We start from the raw sequence: 20,222 nt of genomic DNA, 5'->3' as shown, positions 1-20,222 counted from the left end.
TTGGAGACCTTGAGCCTGAGACCTCACCATAATTTTACATACTTTTTATGCATTATATCACACCCTATAGAATGACTAGCTTTAGCTATTAACAGCAATATTCATTTGCCCAATAATTTGTTCTTACTGGACAAAGTTATGCTTCTACCTCTAGAAACATTCCTGATGAAGATCTTGAATTCTGAGGAGATTTAAAAACACGAAGTTTGGAGATCAACCATGGATCACAAGGCTGAGGAGAAAAGAAGGCAGCGCCATAGCTTGACTTTACTGGAACAAGTAAAGAGAATGAAAGAATCAACAGAGATAATCGATGTTGTGCTAGTTGCAGAAGGTGAGAAATTCCCCTGCCATAAGGTGGTGCTGGCTGCCTTCAGTCCCTATTTCAAGGCCATGTTTACCTGTGGCTTGGTTGAGTGCACGCAAAGAGAAGTGGTACTGTACGAGATCTCCGCAGAGAGCGTGTCCGTAATACTCAGTTACATGTACAGTGCAGATTTGCACCTCACTAACCAGAATGTGCAGACTGTTGCGCTTGCTGCCTATTTCATGCAGATGGAAGATGTTTTCAGGATGTGTCAGAAGTACATGATGGACCATATGGATGCTTCCAACTGTGTGGGCATCTACTACTTTGCAAACCACATTGGGGCAGAAGATTTGTGTGATCAAGCGAGGAAATACTTGTATCAGCATTTTGCTGAGGTGAGCTTACAGGAAGAAATATTAGAGATTGAATTCCAGCAGCTGTTGACTCTCATAAAATCAGATGATCTGAATATTTCCAGAGAGGAGACCATTCTGGACCTCGTCATTAGATGGGTCAAGCACAGCAGAAAGTCACGTGTAGAGCACCTTACTGAGCTCCTGAAGCAAGTGAGACTGGTACTTGTCAGCCCTTCCTTTCTCATGGAAGCCCAGAAAAGGAACACGATGATCCTGTGCAATTCAGAATGCAATGATATGTTTGAGGAAGCACTGAAAACCATCAAGCTATCCCGCCACCCTTCTCTCAGCCTGCGATACGGCATGGAGACTACCGATCTCCTACTCTGCATCGGCAACAATTCTCTCGGCATTAGGTCAAGACACGGTAGCTATGCAGATGCCAGTTTTTGTTACGCTCCTGCGACACAGAAGACTTACTTCATTTCTTCTCCAAAGTATGGAGAGGGCTTAGGATGTGTTTGCACTGGTGTTGTCACTGAGAATAATGATATTATTGTGGCAGGAGAGGCAAGCGCCGTCAAAATGGCTAGACAAAAGACCAGGAACATCGAAATTTATAGGTGTGTACCCTCTGTCAGAAAATCCCTAATTATTTAAAAAATTTGAATCCAAAGAATGTTTCTGGGGACAAAAAAAGACCATTAGACGAAGGGTTCTTTACTTGAAAGTTTTCCCAGAGATTTTGATTACTCTAATCAATTTGTCACAATTGATCTTTATGGCACAATGAATTATATACGTGCAATGAAATCCCGATGCCTTTTCTCCCGAAAGAAGGAGGATTTACCGTACTGGCATCTCTGTATAAATGAGCTTGATTAGATCCTACATCAATGTATGTGGAGTTTATATTCTCCTTACTCAAATCCCAGCTTTTTCCTAGGATGCTCTTTTCTAGGTCATTAGCAGGGGGAAATGAGTCAAGCAAATGAACCGAGCAGTCCAGTAAGACAGAGATAAGAGACTTCTCTGTTGATGAGAGTACTTCAGAGATTAAAGGATAATGATTGGTAGCTTTAAACCCTCATTCTGGTTTTACTCATGTCTTTTTCAGATGCACCCATTTTAAAGAAAACCAGACATCTTCTGGATTAAAGACAAAATTAAAAAAAGGTGACAGCATTTTCAAATACAGGTGCCTAAATCTAAGGAAGTAAATCCGTACTGAGGCAGATGAAGCAGCCTTATTTTCAGCAGTGTTGAGCTCTTGCTCTTCCCACTAACTTCAGTGGAAGCTGCAATTGAGCCGCACATGCAGAAATAAGGGACTTCTTACCTTAAGTAGGGTCAAATATCTTTGAAAGGATGCCTAGGATTCCTCATACTAAAAATGCTTGATCTTGCAAACATTGGGCTCAATTTTATAACTTTTCAGTGAAGGAGAAAGCTGCTCTTGTCATCCTACCACCATCTGAATAAACATTGATGATGAAGGGGGTGACGTTTCAAAATAAGCTGGTGGGACCTCAGTGAACGAGGGCATTTACAACTTTGGATTTTCCTACAGATACCACCAGCGAGGAAACCAGTTTTGGCACAGCCTGTGCACCACTCAGCTCCGTGAACTCTATGCATTGGGCACCATCCATAACGATCTCTATGTAATAGGAGGGCAAATGAAAGTGAAAAATCAGTATCTGGTCACAAACTGTGTGGAGAAGTACTCCATGGAGCAAGGCACCTGGAGAAGCACGGCACCTCTTCCAGTACCGTTAGCCTGCCATATGGTGGTGACGGTGAAGAATAAGCTCTACGTGCTGGGCGGCTGGACACCCCAGGTTAAGAAATGTGCCAGTTGTTTTGTTTTGTTTGCTTACTAACAAGCAGAGCTATGCGTGGTTTAGATGATGTGTAATTTTATGGTGCTGCTTGCATAGGAAAGTGATAACAGTGATAACAGAAGAATAAATTGCTCACATTCCTCTGATTAAACATCTTTGGTAGGAAAGCCAAACAGGGGGAAGAGGAATAATATCCATCTTATGCCATCTTCACTGTAAATACCAACTTTAGGAAGGGCAGTTCTTTCATAGAGATGGGCACAGTGAGCAAGAGTTTAAAATACATCTCCTGTGTCAACGTGGGTCCAATTTAAATAGCTACAGTGTTAACCACCTTTTTTTTTTTTTTTTTTTTCAAAAAACCTTGAGTTGAAATAACTAGGATGATATTTCGTACTTATTTGGCACTTGTTTTGTCATCACAGGCTGTGAAAAATGGATTACCTTCAGCCTTTCCTTTCCTTCTATACTGTCCACTTAATTTTTCCAGGTATCAGTAAATAATGGTATTTAAATCATACAGAGGCCCTTAACTGAGCCCTGTCTTCAAAAAGCGTGTACCCAGGTAAATTTCAGGGACAGATTTATATCTGAAATGTAAAGTTCACCTTAATTTCTCAGGAAACCTTCTTAGTTAACCAAAGTTCATTTATTTGATTTTCATTAAATTATATTTTAAATGAAATTCAAAGCATTCTCTGGAAAACAGATTCCTTTAATCAATCCATTTATTTGTTTCAGTTGCATTGCTTGGCCCTGTAAAGTTGTAAGGGGAATTTTCAGCAGAGCCGCAGATACCATATTCAGTAGCACAGGGAACGTACAGAACTGTGCTACGAGGAAGATGGATGTCAGGAACCGTGCTTGCTCTCTCCAGTTGCTCCCAGTGTGAAAGATCTTTTTTAAGAGCGTAGCCCATTCTTATTTACTGCTCGGTGCAGTTTAAATTTGAGCATTCAAGATAAAGCCCCACATTTACTTGACAATGAAGTAGAGCATCTGTAATCCTTATTGCTGACAGCAATATGTTCAGACTGTCACCACATCTCATTGGTTTGCGTTCTCTTGAAATAAATTACTGTTTAAAATATTTAAAAGCAAACAAGATTTTCACCTCTTTGGATATTTTGAGTGCAGGAGTCCCCAAAGGAGACAACAGAAAGATCAGAGAGTATTTCTGAGACTGCAACAACTGAGCAAGGATACCTTGCTATTTAAAGAATTAAAATATGAAAATATACTTAGTGCAGAAACAATCTGTCCGTAAAAAAAACTTGAACTGAAAGATATCGCAAAGATAGATGTTGAAGTCAGACAACCAGCTTTGTCTTTCTTAATAGTTCTCCAGAACAGATTGTAAGGGGGAAAAGTGGCTTAGGAGCACAAGTCGGGAATATTGAGCCAAGAATAGTTTTAAAATAAACACAGGCACCTTGAAAACACCTGAAGTGGATACCTGCCGAGCAGTACTATCAGTAACAACACAGGGGAGTCTGAGTTCATATATAAATAGGCTTGAGATGAGCAGAGTAATTGATTAATAGCTTTGTAAGATTAGGGCATACCTGAACAGATTAGAACAAATTAACTAAAGCTCTCAGAAAAGTTCTTTCAGACCAGCACTGCGGAGTGCTGAGTTCTTCTGGTGCCATATATCTCCCACGCTCACCTGTCAGATGCGGTGATTGTATATGTGGGGCTACTACAGCTGCACTGTGAAAGCAAATTAGTTCATCAAGCCAGGAGTTGTCCCTATGCTCGAGCAGCACTGAATGTTCCGTCAATCCCGAACAAACACTAACGACGCAGCATTGACAGAGTGCTGTAAATGCATGTGGCCATTACAGGACAGGGATAAATACATGTTCCCTTCCCACTCAGGCTTTGCAATCAAAACAAGACAAGACGAAGTCAAGCCAGGACATAAAATGACAGCTTAGGAGGGCAAGGGCTCCACTCCCAGCAGCATTGCTCTGGCTCAGCCCTGGTCTAACTCACTGATGCTAGCAGAGTTAAAAACCCAAGCGACTCCAGCCTTGGTAACTGGGGGATCTTAAAATGGAAGAAGGCGTTTGGTGAGCCTGAGAGGAAGTTTTCAGACCCTTGAGACAGAGAGAAGGGTCGCTGGATGTTATGCTTTCTGTACATAAAGAGCAAACTGTGCGCTCTGAGGTGAACGTTACCAAAAAAATGAGGTAAGATGTGAACTTACAGTATGTCAAATGGTGCTTGCTCCTAAATATATGCTTACTCTGTGTTGAAAATACACATCTTGCCCCTCTTTCAGTGAATAAATCAGTGTTTCACACTTACGACAAAGAAAGAGCATGCCCCTGGGCACTTACAGGGGGTAAGCAAGGGGCTATATATTTACTTTCTAGTTTGCCTCCTATTGTCTTGTCCGTTACATCCATGTTGGAAAGGTCTTTTGGGAAAGAAAAATAACAAGCAAAGCAAGAACACATATAACAACATCACAAGTAAGCAAAGTAGTTCTCTCCTTTTCACACTCTCTACGTGAAACCTTTCATCCCAAAATATTTCAGGATCCTTCCCCCACAGCCTACTGCTTATATTCAAGGCTGTCGTACCCAGAAAACATAATCTGAGTTCCCTGCATCACACTAGACAGGCAGAGAAAGGGGAAGAAGATTAGAGAGAACAAGAGGAGTAGGAGTGAGTATAAAAAGAGTATTATGGCAGCAAAGCTATAGCGGGGGGTTAGGAGCTTATTATGAAAACTATTGAAGGAGAAGTTACAGCAGTTGAACAACACTACTCTGGTTAGGCTGCCTAAATAAACACGCAAATGACTTGAGAATAAGTTATGTATATATACAGGCCTGAGTAAAGCCAGCTAAGTACCTCCCTGAGACTCACGGTCCGAGTAACAGTGGGAATAGATTTCAGCCTTTAGCAGGAAATAAAAATGTCACATAGACTGGTTTTCCTTCTATTACCATTAGGACTTCCCAGCAGCCTTGTGAAAGAGGTATGTTCTGCCAGAGCCGGGCCCATGGATGTATTGTTATTACCCAAATCCTCAGCTTTATTGCTGCGGAATATAGATGCCTTCTTATTCATTTGCCTTCTACAGTGTGCTCCCAGCCACAAGTCATGGGTGCCGTTAAACCCTAGTGAGTATGAATCACTTCGCAGCTATAATTGATGTATTTATGTTATTTATCTGCTCAGCTGTCTGCTGTGATTAATTGCATGCAGGCATGTGCAGAGGGCTCCAAATGTTGTATTATTATATGGCTGTCATATTTCATACAGATGGATCTGCCTGACGATGAGCCGGATCGATTAAGTAACAGAACGTTTCGGTACGACCCGGGCCAAGACAAATGGACAGAAGGCGCGCCAATGAAGTACTCCAAATACCGCTTCAGCACAGCCGTAGTCAACAGCGAGATTTATGTCTTGGGTAAGATTTTTAACAGATAGTACCATGACTTCTTCTTCTTTCCAGCAATTTGCCTCTGTGAAGTGAAATATCTCACCCTTTGTTATGTACGTAGGACAAAGTATGTTGGACTAAATGGATAGTATTTTTCTAGAGTTATTTTTTCCCCACGTCATTTCTTCCTTCCTTAATTTATGGAGAATAAATTAAGTGGATGTTTTGTGTTCTGGATTAATGTAACAAAGATACTTCGCTTTTTAAACCACTTTTCTTTGGAGTATCAGTGTGTGCTATAAATAATAGTGAATTTTAAAAGGGGGGCAGAGAAGCCTTGTTAGCACCATTTCGCAGGCGAGCAGTGAAAAGCTAAGGAACATCCCCAGCGCCATGAAGGAATGCCATAGGGAAAAAGAGAATTTGGATCTCCCAGTCAAAACCACCATTATTTGTGGGTTCTGATAAGATTCAGTGGATCACTCTCTTCCACCCACCTCAGCACAGTGCATTTTTTTGAAAATCAAAATCTTTCATTTTGTCATTTTTTGATTGAATCTTTTCAATTTTTTCTTTCAAAACGATATTTTGACCAAAAGTTTTAAGACTTGTGTGAAAGAGTTCAATAATCTCCTACCCCAAAATCTCTTGTCCCAAAATGATCCCCATCCATATCCCCAGTTCTACGGTTCATCCATAACATGATCCTTTTCCCAAAGACCATCCTTCGTGACCCCATCCCAACCTCTGTCCAAGCCAACAGAAAGAACATCACCTGTTTCTGAACACTACCGAACACCTCAGAAGGTGGCAAGCACGGGGTTTTTCTGAAGAGAAAATGATGATGTAAGGCAGGGAAAGGCAGATGGCGAAGAAAGGCACTGCGAGCATTGGGAATGATATGGGGGAAAAGTTGAAGGGGCATCTTGAAAGGAGAAAAGGAGACAGAAAGGTGATCAAATGAAGCAGAGAAGGATTATAGACAGGTGTATAACTGGAAAGTACTTGAAGAAATGGTGAAAAAATTTCATACAGTCAATTAATCCGCAGGTGGGCTGTGGGTTATTCATGCCCTTCCATGCTCCCAGGGTCCCATGGGCAGCATCAGACATGAGGAAGGTAGCAATCACATCAGTACCTCAGGACCTTTCAATCCCTTCTGCTTCAAACTACTCCTGCTTACAAGCTAATCGAAGTGGACACAATAAATATGATCTTGTCAACTTAATACACCTCCTGTATACGGTGTGTTCTGGTTTTGTTTGGGTTGTTATATACCATGGATAAAGGAGAGTTTGCTCCTGGCATGTAATAAGGAAAGCGTTTGGCAGGAGGTGTATCTAAGAAAGGTGTCTTTGAAGTAGAAGAGGAAAATGGCTTTAACGCTGCATTTGTCTTCTTTTAGAGAAACTTCTTTCTCTTAAGTGGCTTGAGACAGGCCCATAGTCACCACCAGGAGAAAGGGTGAAAGAAGCCCGTATGGAAAAGAGAGTTTTGCAAACAGAAAATCATTTCATTATTGTCAAAGGTTAGTGATAGAGAACGTCAGTGTGCTGTTAAATAATGAGAGTGTTGCCTGCCCAGGTTCAAAGGTGCTTTGAAAATGTGGAAACTCCATCCTTTGTAAAAGGTTAAATATATATAATTAATTATACTGACACTGATGTTGTAATGGGGCAGCAGAAGCAGCCGTAATAGTTGGGAAGAGAAAGGCTGTATTCATGCGTTTCAGTAAGAAGCATTCTGAGATCAGGACCACGAATGCTGTGATGAGACACGGGAGTCAAGGAGAAAAAAAAAGGAGCCGCCTTGGGATGCATGTGGTAAAGCAAATTGACAGTCGTCTTCACAGCAAGCCTGACGCTGAGACAGGGAAAAGGAGTGGCTAATAAGGAAAACTGCATCCATTTTCTTCCCTCAAAATCTCACAAAGAAAGAGGCATATCTGAGTGATTACAGTAACGAAATGTACAGTTTGAACACAAAGTGCAGTATTAAACCTGAAAAAATGCCTGTTTAAATGGCATTGAGGAAAGTTCATGGTCTCACAGACCTTCCCAAGCATTTTGCTAACAAAAATATAAAAAGCGTCATTTTATTATATATAGCTGCCAGTGCTGCAGTATTCAGGGAGCTGAACATTGACTTGAATTCTTTCCTACATGTCAGCCAGTACCAATAATTTTTTTTGTGAGAAAAACTTTGTTGACAAGCGGATCGGCGTGTGGGCCAGAACAAGCTCTTGCTCTGTCTCCATCACTTTGTTGGTTCACGCACCGTCCCATGAGCAGCCCTGATTCGAGCAGCCCTAAGGGAACCAACGCACTTAATCCTGTGATTAACAATTTGCGGCACTCGACCCTTCCCTCTTGCCACTAGATGTAACTAAATACACATAAAGGCAGTGTTTGTTCTCAGTTTCGACAGTGTAAATCTGGGGTAATTTCACTGTAATGAACAATCTTGCCTGTAATTTATACCAAAGGTATAAGCTCGCACGCTGCTGCGGATTTTTGAGAAAGATTGTGCTATTTTTACCCCTGTGTTTCGGACCCTGCCTCTGTTCTGATGCTCCGTCCGCTCAAGGTGTAACTGCAGCCAGCGTAGACACAAATGAGTTACCAGCAGGTAGCATGAATATCGATCGCGGGGAAGACATTTTGACCTAGGTCTGAGTTGTTTCCACAAACTCCTGATTGCCTATTTTCACAAACCTTGCGAGGACTTTAACGTCCATAAATCTGTAAAATTTGGTTGAAACTGGCCAACAGCCGCAAAAGCTATGAAAGGCAGACAAAATAATGTCAACGCAGATACAGAACACACGTGTAGTGAGGGTAACCGCATGAGTCTTGTTTCCTTAGGAAATCAAATAATATTACAGCTAATTTTTTAATTGAAAGACAGACCTGACACTGAGCCAAAAAATGATTTGTCAACAAATTATACCTTTGAATATGCTGGTTTTAATCCACCTTTAACTGTATGGGTGGAAATGAAGATTTATCTGTTAAAATTGAGAAGGCAATGTGATTGGTGTATGTTAACCATCACGGTCTGAAGAGTCTGTGAAAGACACTAAAGCATTTTCCAAGACCTCTCAAAATGATGAAGCAATTTCCAAACGAATTCTGTTTGGAAACAGTGATACAGTCACTGATATTGGCATCTTATTCTGCTGATATCACACATGGCCTCATCTCCAGCTGTAAACTCACACTCGCCAACTGTAATTAAAACCTCACACAGAAAAGCGAGATTCCACGGTTTATTCGTGGCGACAAGTTCGTGTCACCGTGTGGGTTCTCAGGCTGATGGGCTGCGAGGTGGGCACAGTTTTCCTTTGGAAACTATTGCGATGGTAACCCTGGCAGGGTGAACGGGCAATTCATGGCGTTGAAAGGAAGACAGTGAAAGCGCTCTTAATCTGGCCGATGTGATCGTGTGGATGACGTTCAGGAGAGAATGGGAATGGAAGGAACAAGAGTTGATGCTGACAGACCAAAGAACAGCGACTGTCAAGAGGATGGTAAAACCACTGCAGGCTGTTGGAAGCTGTGGATCCCTCAGACATCACCCTGCTTCACAGGGAACGTGGGGCACTGTGGGAGTCTAGAAAGATGCTGTCAAGGGCGATTTGTGCAAAAAGACACATTCTGAAGAGGATCACAGCTCGTAGGTTGTCCTCATGTAGTGACCTCAGAGACATCTATGCTCAGGCATAATGACTAGGCTTTTGCGCTACGGATGAGAGGGAGACCTTCGTGCAGTCTCTACCATTGCCATTTATACCCCTTCTCACTCCAGGTGGAGGTTCCCCACGGTGAAGTGTGTGTGCACAGAACTTGAGCATCTAACAGGCTCCCATGGACGCTCACGGGACACTCAGTGAAGGGGCAATTCAGAAGCATGCTTGATGTCAATGCTTGGATTCCCACAAGCATCACCCGCTTTTCCTATCATACTTGTTCCTTGTGTGGTGCACTGTCTCCATGGGCTTCCTGCACTCTGCGCCCATCTAAGAAGATCCACTGGTGGCTACTGGGGGGAGAGCAAGGAGAGGGAGGGAGGCAAGGTGGAAACAGGTAAATGCAAGATATCTTCTGCATGCTACAAGAACCAAGCCCCGCTTCCCAGAAATAAAAACATCAAGTAAAGAAATATATAACTCTAACTGGATACATAAAGTAGTGTTGCAGAGAGATGAGACTTCTTTGAAGCAACTCTTGAAAACAAAGGCCTTGAACGAAGGAAGTTTGGCAGCTCTTTCAGGCGGGATCTTTGCCTTCCTCTACAGTTCATACAGGTGTCAGCACATTCAGGATCCTAGAGCATAAATGAAAAATCACTGCACTAAAAGTTGATCCTCTCTAATGTCTCTGACATGTGAATGCAATTTCTATCATAAATATGAAGCGAAAAGCATAGCTGGAGCACGAGCTTTGAATAAGATGCAGTAGCAGATTCTTCGACATACAAGTCTAATTTTTGCTCTCATCCATGTAGGTGTAAATCTGTAGTAAGTAGTCTGCTGATCTCAGTTGTGTTGTGTCAGACTCATTTTGTTCTAACCCAGATCAGAATCTGACGCTTAGCCTTTGAAGTGTTAATTTCTGAAAAGTCCTCTTGGCACAGAACAGAGAGTACATAGTCACTGTCCAAAAACTCTTCCCAGCCTAATTGCCAGCTCCAGCGTGTAAAACCCTAATGACTTAAATGGAATTATTCTAGAGTCACACTGGTGGAAGGAAAATGAGAAATAGATTAGAGTTTTTGGTCTGAGTAATAGCATTGTTCAGGAACCTGTACCATGTGTCTTAATCAGCAATCCTGCAGTATAATTGTCTGTTTGTTGTTCCTAGAGATTCTTATGCTATTTATACAGTGTACATAATCCTCATAAGTAAATGAACAGCATTTCCTAAGGCTCAAAATCCTTTCTCCTATTCATCCCATTTGACTGGTCTTAGCTCTTTCTCTCCATATTTTCCCAGGAACATAACTATATTCGTTGGAAAGCCCAAGAAAGAGCAGTATTGTGTTCTTAATGACAGAGGCAATTGAGACACTTTTGGAAGAAAACCAGATGGGAGGGCTCTATTTAAGGTCATGCATTTTAATCTCTTGCTTAAGAAAATAAACTAAGAATTCCAGCTAAGTCTCTGAAAACTCATTACAGCCAACGGACAAATTAGGAAAATTTATCCAAATTTGAATGCCATATTCATTAGCTTATGTTAAAACACATTCAGTAGAACTACCGTCTCTGAAATACAGGTCACTGGTAAAAAATGTTGTATCACCATGACAGCTTTAACCATGTGTTCCTTTTATGTTATATAATTCCTGCTTTATAAATAAGAACATATAGAAGGACTTGAATGAGAAATCCTGTTAGGAAAGATTTAGGAATCAAAGAATTTTCATTTATCCTCCTTAGCCTGGCATCCCACCTCTTACGACTTGGTTTTTTCCCCCTGAGTTCTTGCTGAGAGCTTCTTTTAAAAGTTTTAAGCAGTTAAATGAGGTTCAATTAAATATTGAGCGTCTCGATCATAAAATACTTATTTGAATATGTACTTTGGGGTCTCTCTGGAAAGGAAAGCGTGTGTAGGAGGGGCTGGAAGGAGACATTTTAGCTTTCATGCTTGAGTATTAACTGTGCATTTGAATAACACCTTCTTCTAGAATAAACATTCCTATTTATAAATATGCTTTGGACTTCTGACAAGTAGCAGCTTATGGGTCTGATTCTGCTCCGTTACACCTGTGCAACGGCCTCTGTAGTGCCTGTGTGCGGGGAGGAACAAAAAAGGCAAAAATTTGGTCTGAGAGGTGAGATCAGAAATGCTTTCTACTCACTTAAGGATTATCAAAGGAAATGAGAACAAGGCATTACAGGAGAAAAGAAGGAGCTGGATCCGAAGTGTTGACCGCATTTAGGAAGAAAATAATCTATTTTTTCAGCCCTGCTTCTAATCAATCTTTTGCCCTGATGTCTTCTACAAGCTGCATTACCTCATCTGCTTTGCTCTGTGTTAGTAAAGAATGACAGTGCTTCTCGGTTTCATCTTTGGAAGTGCCTGCCAGGGCTAGCTTTATTGCTCCCTCATTTCTCTGAGAAACCAGCTATGCAGCCCTGCTTTGCAGAGAGTGAGCGAGCAACGTAAGTGCTGAGACTCTCAGCTTGAGTGCCGTTAAAGAGTAATGAAGGGAACCGTTACGTAAGAGATTAGCGCTATTAAATCCATTGTGCATTCCAGAGATCAATGCAATCGTGAATTATTTTACGGGAGGCAAAGCTTAGATTTCACTTACTGGTTGGAGAATTACTCCTTTTTTTTTCACCCATTTCCCAGGTTCCTTTGATAAAAATTCAGAGAGGCGCTAGTAAGGATACATGTTGCTCCATATTGAGATCCGAGGACTTAATTATATGAAAAAGAATTACAGTGTCAGTGCCCTGAGAGCACTAATAGATCTTGATCATCCTGACTAGCATCACCTGGGGCCTCCACCCACACCCTCTGCCCATAGGTTATTTAAACACAGGCCTGGGGGTTAGCCTCTTCTTGTCACCTTGCCTTTGCCCGACAACTGCTGGGAGGACCTTCTGCAATCACCCGCCTCTGGTCCTGCGGAGCTGCGCCCCGATGGTGAGCTCATTGCCTGGGTCACCTTCCCTTTGGAAGCAGCTCTGCTCTTGTTGCTCCCTGATATACTGCCCTGGCTGAGAGACTGTACTTCATATCTAATTTCAGGTGCCTGTTAGTGGGGGTAGCAAATTAAATGGTATGAAGTCTGGTATTCAGAGGTCCCCATCACCCTGCCACTCTCAATGGAGTACATAAGCTCTTTTCAGTCCTATCTGGGCCACCAACCACCTTGTAGGTGTCATTTTGGTCAGCTATCCCATCTGTGCAATGAGCAATCTAGACTTGGATCTGGGTGGCTATCCTGGGTGAAAAAAATTGTCCACGTTGGACTCAGCTGCCTGGCAAACGTAGCTGCATAAGAGCTTGGTGTGGATGAGACTTGGAAGTGCAACTGCTCTGCACCAGTGCCTGCTTTTGCAAGTACCAGTGACATGGGTGAAGTCACTGGGTGCGTGTAGGTAGGAATGTTCCCTGCCTCTTGAAACTCAACTGCATGTCAGCCTCGCTCCTATAGAAACATACAGATATATCTAAGGCACTTATTTCCTTTGCACATGCCGAACTAATTATTACTAGTGATGCTTTGCCACTTCGCTGCCGTTACAGACGTTCCCCCTCAAGTGCTGGAAGGGTGTGCTATTATTGGAACTGACGTGACTCAGATTGCATTCCGGCTTCTCAGATGAGCGGGGGGTAAGAGGGAGGCAGCTGACCTCAGCCAAAGCAGTGTGCTTTGCCTTCAGCCGGCTACGAGCAGCGTGTGGGTATAGCAAGGCACGGAACCCTACCTCGTTGACATTCTGAAGACGTGCTAATCACATCACCTACCCTGCTTTGCCTTCTGTGCATCAAAGGCTTGTCTTCTCTATCCTCATTTCTTAATAAAGATCATGTATTTTATTTATATATTTATTTTACTAATGGAGCTTCATGTTAAATTTAAAGTCCATTAGAACCACTGCCTACAGAGTGCCCTTGAAAAGTATGTTTGATTGCAGAATCATCCAAGCGTGATATGGAAAGCTCTCAAGCATTAATGGGTTTGAGAACACAAAGGTGGCTTCACTGGCTTTTTTTAGATCTTCAGTGGTATCTGAAATATCTCCTAGGGAAAGCACATAATGTAAAAAGCCTAATGTGTTGGAAGGGTGTATTTGTAAGGGGGGTGGGAGAAAGACTGGGTTCTGGGATTAAATCCTCTTGTGTGATGAATGTGAAAATGACAGAAATGTTCAAAACTCCCAGTGAGAAATCCATCTCCCCCTGCATAAAGGACATATAACTGTGCTTTATGCAGAGGACTAAACCAGGTGGTGTTGAATTCACCCACTCTGTTCGTGATGAGATAGGTGAGTGTGGGTTAATGAAGGACCCTCCCCTGCATCCGTTCCAGTCCGTGGGCATGGGAATAGCAATTGCTGCCCTCCTGCATACCTGTTGGGACTCCCGGGAGGCCGTGGCCACAGCATGTGTGTTTTAATGACCCCAGCTGTAGTTCTGCGTGCTTTAAGGTACAATGGCAAGTACAGATCCACGCGCTGCTGGCGGGTCACTTGGCACAAGAGTCTCCCCCAGATGACCCACAACCATCTGCCCCCTTTACTGCACTCTCCCTTAGCCTTTTTAGGGTTACCTCCATTTTATGTAGAGGCTCCTGTAGGAGCAGAGCATGAACTCAGTTGTTCAGCTGCTCTACTCAGAGAACACGAAATAAAGACAATCTTCATGGTCTTAACTGTAATTCCATGTGTCTCCACTTGCACTCGTAATGGTTTCATAACTCTGAATGAAGGAGGCAGTGGGACAGGATGATCTGGAGTCGTGAGTGACGGAGCACAAAGCAGCCCACGTTCCCTGACACAGCAAGTTTCTTTTTTCTGCCAATTTGAAGTCTTGCTTGGTATACGTATTGTAGATGATGGATAGCCTGGTTAACGTGAGATGCCTCCGCTCGGTTGCAGATGTGAACTGATTTAAGTCTGAGAACCTTTTTTGTTGATTTGTGTATTCAGTTCTTTGGGAAGAGGCCTGAGACATCAGTCTCCGTAGAGGAAAAAGAGTATTGTCTCACAGGAGTATTTCTCAACTACGGTATCTGGGAACACAGCAAAGCAGTGCTGGCAGAGGCTAATATCCTCGGATTCCTTTGTTAGCAATATTTCAGTGTTAGCGTTGCTTTAGAAGAGGAGATTGAAATTCTTGATTTCTTGTTTTTCAGAATACTATTTTTCTAAGCTTGAAAATTAAACTTTACTCCCCTCTGACTTCTCCTTCTCACTTTCTATTTGCTGAGAATTTAGCTTTGCCCTTGTTGTAAATTGAACATGAAATTGGATTTATCTGAAATGGCTGTGGAGATATTTGTACCTTCAAGACTGTGTCTGATAATGACTGGATTAAAGGGAGTTAAATTTAAATGGCTTAAACTATCCAATGAAGGTTTCATAAATGCTTGAAAATATGCGGTAGCTCTTAAAGTTTTGAAAAGATGCTCCAATAGATCACGAAAGATTACTTTTCTATAACTATAGTATAATAACTATACAGGAAAAACGTTGGGAGGCAAATCCCCTGGACTGGCAGCTGAATGCCTTCATTAAGTGGTAATGATTGTGATTTTTTTGCAAAAAGTCACTGACTGTGCTGTATCAGTTTTGTATCTGATTATTTCTCTTCTTTCTGAAGTTACCATGCCCTACAGTTACTCAATTTAGAAAATGGCAATAAAAATACACTAAGAAATAAACAGCAATTACACGTCTAGAAGAGTTCTGGGGCATTTTGTCCACCGCCCCCCTTGAAATATTGAGGCAATCAGCAAAGCTATTGTTGTTTGACTCTGGCATGCCGCGCGCGTTCCCTAGCTGGTACCACTCATTCCTCTGACCGAACAAGATGCTCTTTCATTCTTCATATGAAGACTTTTCCTTTGGGCGAGTGCATATTCTTCAGTGGTGTACAGTAACACCTGGGCTAATTCTAAAAAAAGCTAGCTTGATAACCAGCAGCAGCCTGTCTTTGGCAGAAAGCTGTCTTTTGAGCAGATCAAATTAGTCTGTGGGGAGATTTGATATTATTGATCCCCGGTTAAAACCGGCTTGAGTATCTCTTTCTACATTACACTGCGCTCCGTAGACTGTACATACCCTGGTAGCAAATTGTCTTGCATGCTGTACTCTGTGATTCTACCAAAGGATGCTATAGAACCAGAAAGGCTATGTGATAAGCTATCTATTAAATAGCCATATCAGTTAAAAAGTTTGATTAGCCCTTAAAACTTTTCTTGATAAATTTAGGGGAGTAGTGTCCTGTCCTTAGCGTGGCACCTCTCTTACAAGCCATTAAGGAATAGTGGCGAATACTGCATAGAAGAGGGTAATGCTCCTGGAGTAAAGAACAACACAATAAGTAAATGTTTGAACTCTGAAACTTATCCTTGTTTCCAAATAGTCCTAAGGAATAGCTCCATGAGACTCCATCGTGGGAAAGGCTCAGCATGACGATGCGTACAAGTCCCTTTTTGGCACGGAAATGATTAGCAAAATGCCATGACCACAATTACTCCCTGCCTCAGCTCCCTTAGGTGAATCAAGCCTCAGAAGAGGAGCCCGTCAGAGCAGACGCTGCTTAGCTGGGGGTGTGAAGCTAGTAATGAAAGCATTTGGATGCTAGCCTTGTTTAAGCACACAATGAGGGGAGCCTGATACAAACTGCTAGGACCTTGTTGGTAGGTATTAGGGCAAGGAAAGATTTGCTGTGCATGGCAAAGGAACTGAAAACCAAACCCAGTGAGGTTTTCAAATGTGAATTTTGAACTGAATCAAACGCTGCTAAGTTCAGCTGGAAGAAAACTTCCTGCTGATGATAACGGACACTGAATTTGGTTCTAATTTTGCTGCTCTGATACAGGCATAACCGGTCTTGTCTTTACCTGACTCTCAAATCCAGATTAAGAATACAGTGGTAGCAAATGTGAAGCATTACAGTCCCCACTGACATGTCACTGCCTCTTGCAAATGCCTTTGGAGAATGCACAAAAGGTTGAAAAAGTAACACAGTCCATATTAAGAGGTAGATGGAAAACCATATACAAATAAAACTTTGAGCACCAGGGGCTCATTTCTCTGACAGACCAGCTTAACAGCACTAGGGGCAATATATTATAAAAGCAGCCTCACCAACCTTGCGTGGGTTATACTTGCAGTCCTTTCCCTTTGCCTATGCAAGGGCATAAATGCCATACAATGGCATTTTGGATTCACACAATTGAGCAGTCCTACACACGTATCTGGAAAGCTAGCCTTCAGGTGGAAATTCCTTGCATATCGCAGTCGTTTTATATTTAAAAGTGGTCACATACACACACATGCACAAACGAACTGCTTCAGCATGCCATCAGTGCTCATTACAGGGTACTGTGTCCATTGGCACCTATGGAAAATCTGCGAGGGCACATCAGCATATTAATTCTCGAGAACCAAAGGCTGCGAATTCAAAATCTGGGTTTGATCACTGGAAAGGATTTGGAAAGGCAGTGTTTACACCGTGATGGCAGTGTACAGTGTTTGCAGGGTACACTGAGATTTCAGGTGTGTCTGCAGCCTGCTGCGGTATGTCCCAGCAAATGAAAACCAGGATCCGTTTCAATCCTGCACACCAACTTCAGGCATCCTAATTAACCCTTCGACAGTAGGGCTTGGCACAACTAACTCAACTGGCGTTCCTGCGTATCAGATGGGTTTGTTTCTGGAAGTTGATTTCCCTTAAGAAATGGGTGTAATCTTTTTCTTTTATTGGAAAAGATACCAAAAGAAATCCAACTGATCGTTGATGAACAAGTGTGAGGGTCAAATCCACTAACAGCAATTGGAGAATAACTTTTGATCCATTGCCACTTAATAATAAAGCAATTTGTCCAGCACACAGAACAAGTATTTATGACAATTTCTACTACACAGGCAGAAAACAAGACAAAATACCTTTGCATTTTGAAGACATGCCGCTTCTCCTTCCTTTGATACAAGACTTCAGAAAGGATCTCGCTTCAATGTCTGTAGATAACGCGGTAGCCTCTGCTCTGAGTTTACTATCTAACAGCTTTCTGGAGCTGTGAAAGGGAAAAGAAAGGGAGGGAGATGAGGACATGTAAACAAAAAATGATGCAGCCAGCAATGTATTTTTCAGCAGAACCTGGGACTGCTGCATTTAACCTACGGATCTTTTGCAGGAGGAATTGGGTGCCTTGGTCGTGACAGGGGACAGACACGGAAATGTCTTGACGCAGTGGAGATTTATAACCCTGATGGAGACTTCTGGAGGGATGGACCTGCTATGCCTTCTCCCCTCCTCTCCTTACGAACAAACTCTACCAGCGCAGGCTCCGTGGAAGGGAAGCTGTACCTCTGTGGAGGATTTCGCGGAGCAGGTACTAAAATGAGTCTGATATTCTTTACACAGTTGAAATCAGTGTCAGGGGACACAGACTGACCTGATGACCAACCAGCCCTATCAGGTGGCACTGGCATGCCCTGGAACGAGAGAGCTGATTCAGCCCTTTGGACCGGCAGCTCCTAATGTCAATATGAATTGTGTTCTGTTTGTCCTTTGCCTTTTTTCTTAACAAAACATGAAAAAATAAGGATATTTCTGATCTGTGCTAAACCTGTCCATATCTACATCCAGAGCTACTGAGATCAGGGGCTTAGTGTGTTATGGACATTAAAGAATTTGGACATATTTGTTGAAGATTAAGGCACTATCCATGTGTCCTTAGCCAAGCTATCTGGCTCTGCCTATTTACTTACATGCCTTTCATAATCAGTGTTGAAAAAGCTTGTGTGTTTAATGAGGTACAAAGAGACTAAAATTCCGGATCTGGTGATTTCAAATAATCCTAGCCCCGTGGCCCCCTTCCTCCTTTCAAGTCTTCATCCTCCCAACTGTGCTTGGCTCTATCTAAATCTCCAGTACTGCTAACCATTATTTTTTTTTTTCATGATAAATGCAAAGAGTCTCTCAAAACATGCACACTTAAACTCTCCTGCTACACAGGAGCTGCTACCCCAATTTCCTTTCTAGGAGAAAGCAGTAATACATTATCCGCTGCTAAAAAACAAATGTCATGTCAGGCTGACTGTTGCCCAGGAATGGCCACGTGGCATCGCTGGGTGATGTGTCCTTCACATTACACTGACTCCAGTTGCATCGGCTTTTACTTGTATAACAAACTCTGAACGTAAAGCTGCTGTTATTTTAGAATGATGATTTTCATGGGCTAGTTCACAGCTCCCCTTCATTTGCTACTGTTTGAGGAAGCTGCTTCCTGAAAACAATTGTATGGCAGCTCTCTAGCAGGCATGTTCTCCTGTCATCTCTGATGGAAGTTCTGTGACCTCAGAGCAATTATGGTTATGATACATCACTGTGTTTCCATAGCAAACACTGTGCCATCATATTTTCTCGGTATTAGGAAAAAGCCTAAAGTTAGTGGGTACAAATCTCAAAAGGCTGATCGCTTGCACTGCCAAATGAAGCAATTTCATTCAAGATGACTAACAGATTAGCATGAGATTTTCTGAATAAGGTAGCTTCAGAGCCATAAAAACATTCTCTGTACAATACCACCACGTTCTGTCGCTGAGTCGTGTATAAAGAGTGGTAGTACCGGGAGCAGTTGCAGGTCCCCCTGTGGATTTCAAGACGGCCATCTTTTGTATGGTTGTATAATGCCAGCTCAATGGGGTCCTGATTCCTGACTTCACTATTGCAATCTGTATAATTACGTATAGAACTCCCCTGCACTAAAAGCATTATTTAGATTGGAAAACAAGAAGGCAGAGTTAGAAAATGCTGGTTTTGTAGTTACCTGTGCAACCTGCATTCTGACCCCCTATGCGTGCATTTTGTATACCAGCGAAGAAATAGTATGTGATTGTGTTGTTAGACGTTGTTATGATGTCTATTAACAAGGGAGCCAAAATAAGATTCTCACTCTCAGTTGTAAATCAGATGTATCCAAATGTCTGAGGAGTTGAGAGGAAGCTGTGCATTAAAGACGGGCTTCTTAATATGACTTTCAAGCTATTAAAGGAAAAGAGCTTTCTAAATCTTCATAACAATAACAACTTCCAGCTACCATCATCAAGAAAAAGATGGGTGGTGTCCATACGCTGAACCTGAAGAGGTTATCTAGCTGGCCTCTTTCCCTGGCCCCGTCTCCTCTGCATGCTGGAAGGAGCTCTTGGCTGATCTGCTCTTTGGGGTGGAGGGGGGAGCGAGGGTTATTAGTGTCATATGGGAACTTGGAGAGGGTGGCTTGACTCTGCTCTTCCACAATTACAGCTGCTCAGCAGCTTCAAGATATTCACAGAACAGCATGTGCTGCTGCTGCTGCTTTAGCAGCAGCTAGGGTTATTTTAGAGTGCGCTTGTTTGGTTTTAGTCTTTTGGGTTTCTTGGCATGCCACTTTGATTTTTGTGAGGGATGCAACCAAGAGAGGATATTCCAATTTTACAAAACATTGTAATTTAGTTTCAACCAAGTGGAGTTTTTGGAACAAGCTGGAGGCACAGCTGTAGTCTCTGGGTTTTCCGCCTGCTGAACACTAAAGGGCTGCTGTCAACATTCAAGAATGAGTGCTTCTCAAAAAAAAGA

At 42.4% G+C, this 20,222-nt stretch overlaps 1 protein-coding gene across 1 annotated transcript in view; it reads left to right on the top strand.

Annotated features, from left to right (window-relative positions):
• Nucleotides 1-219: 219 nt before the first annotated feature.
• The window catches only part of KBTBD12 (kelch repeat and BTB domain containing 12), a gene marked incomplete at both ends in the record, with an annotated part of 29,888 nt that continues 9,885 nt past the window's right edge, over nt 220-20,222 (top strand). The window contains 4 exons of the mRNA XM_082322451.1: nt 220-1,289; nt 2,237-2,507; nt 5,790-5,940; nt 17,797-17,994. Coding sequence (XP_082178577.1) covers nt 220-1,289; nt 2,237-2,507; nt 5,790-5,940; nt 17,797-17,994 — 1,690 coding nt within the window. The remainder of the gene's footprint in view (nt 1,290-2,236; nt 2,508-5,789; nt 5,941-17,796; nt 17,995-20,222) is intronic.

Source organism: Platalea leucorodia (assembly GCF_965183815.1).
Source record: "Platalea leucorodia genome assembly, chromosome: 9".
In the NCBI taxonomy this organism is placed as follows: domain Eukaryota; kingdom Metazoa; phylum Chordata; class Aves; order Pelecaniformes; family Threskiornithidae; genus Platalea; species Platalea leucorodia.
This window is presented reverse-complemented; position numbering and strand designations above follow the sequence as displayed.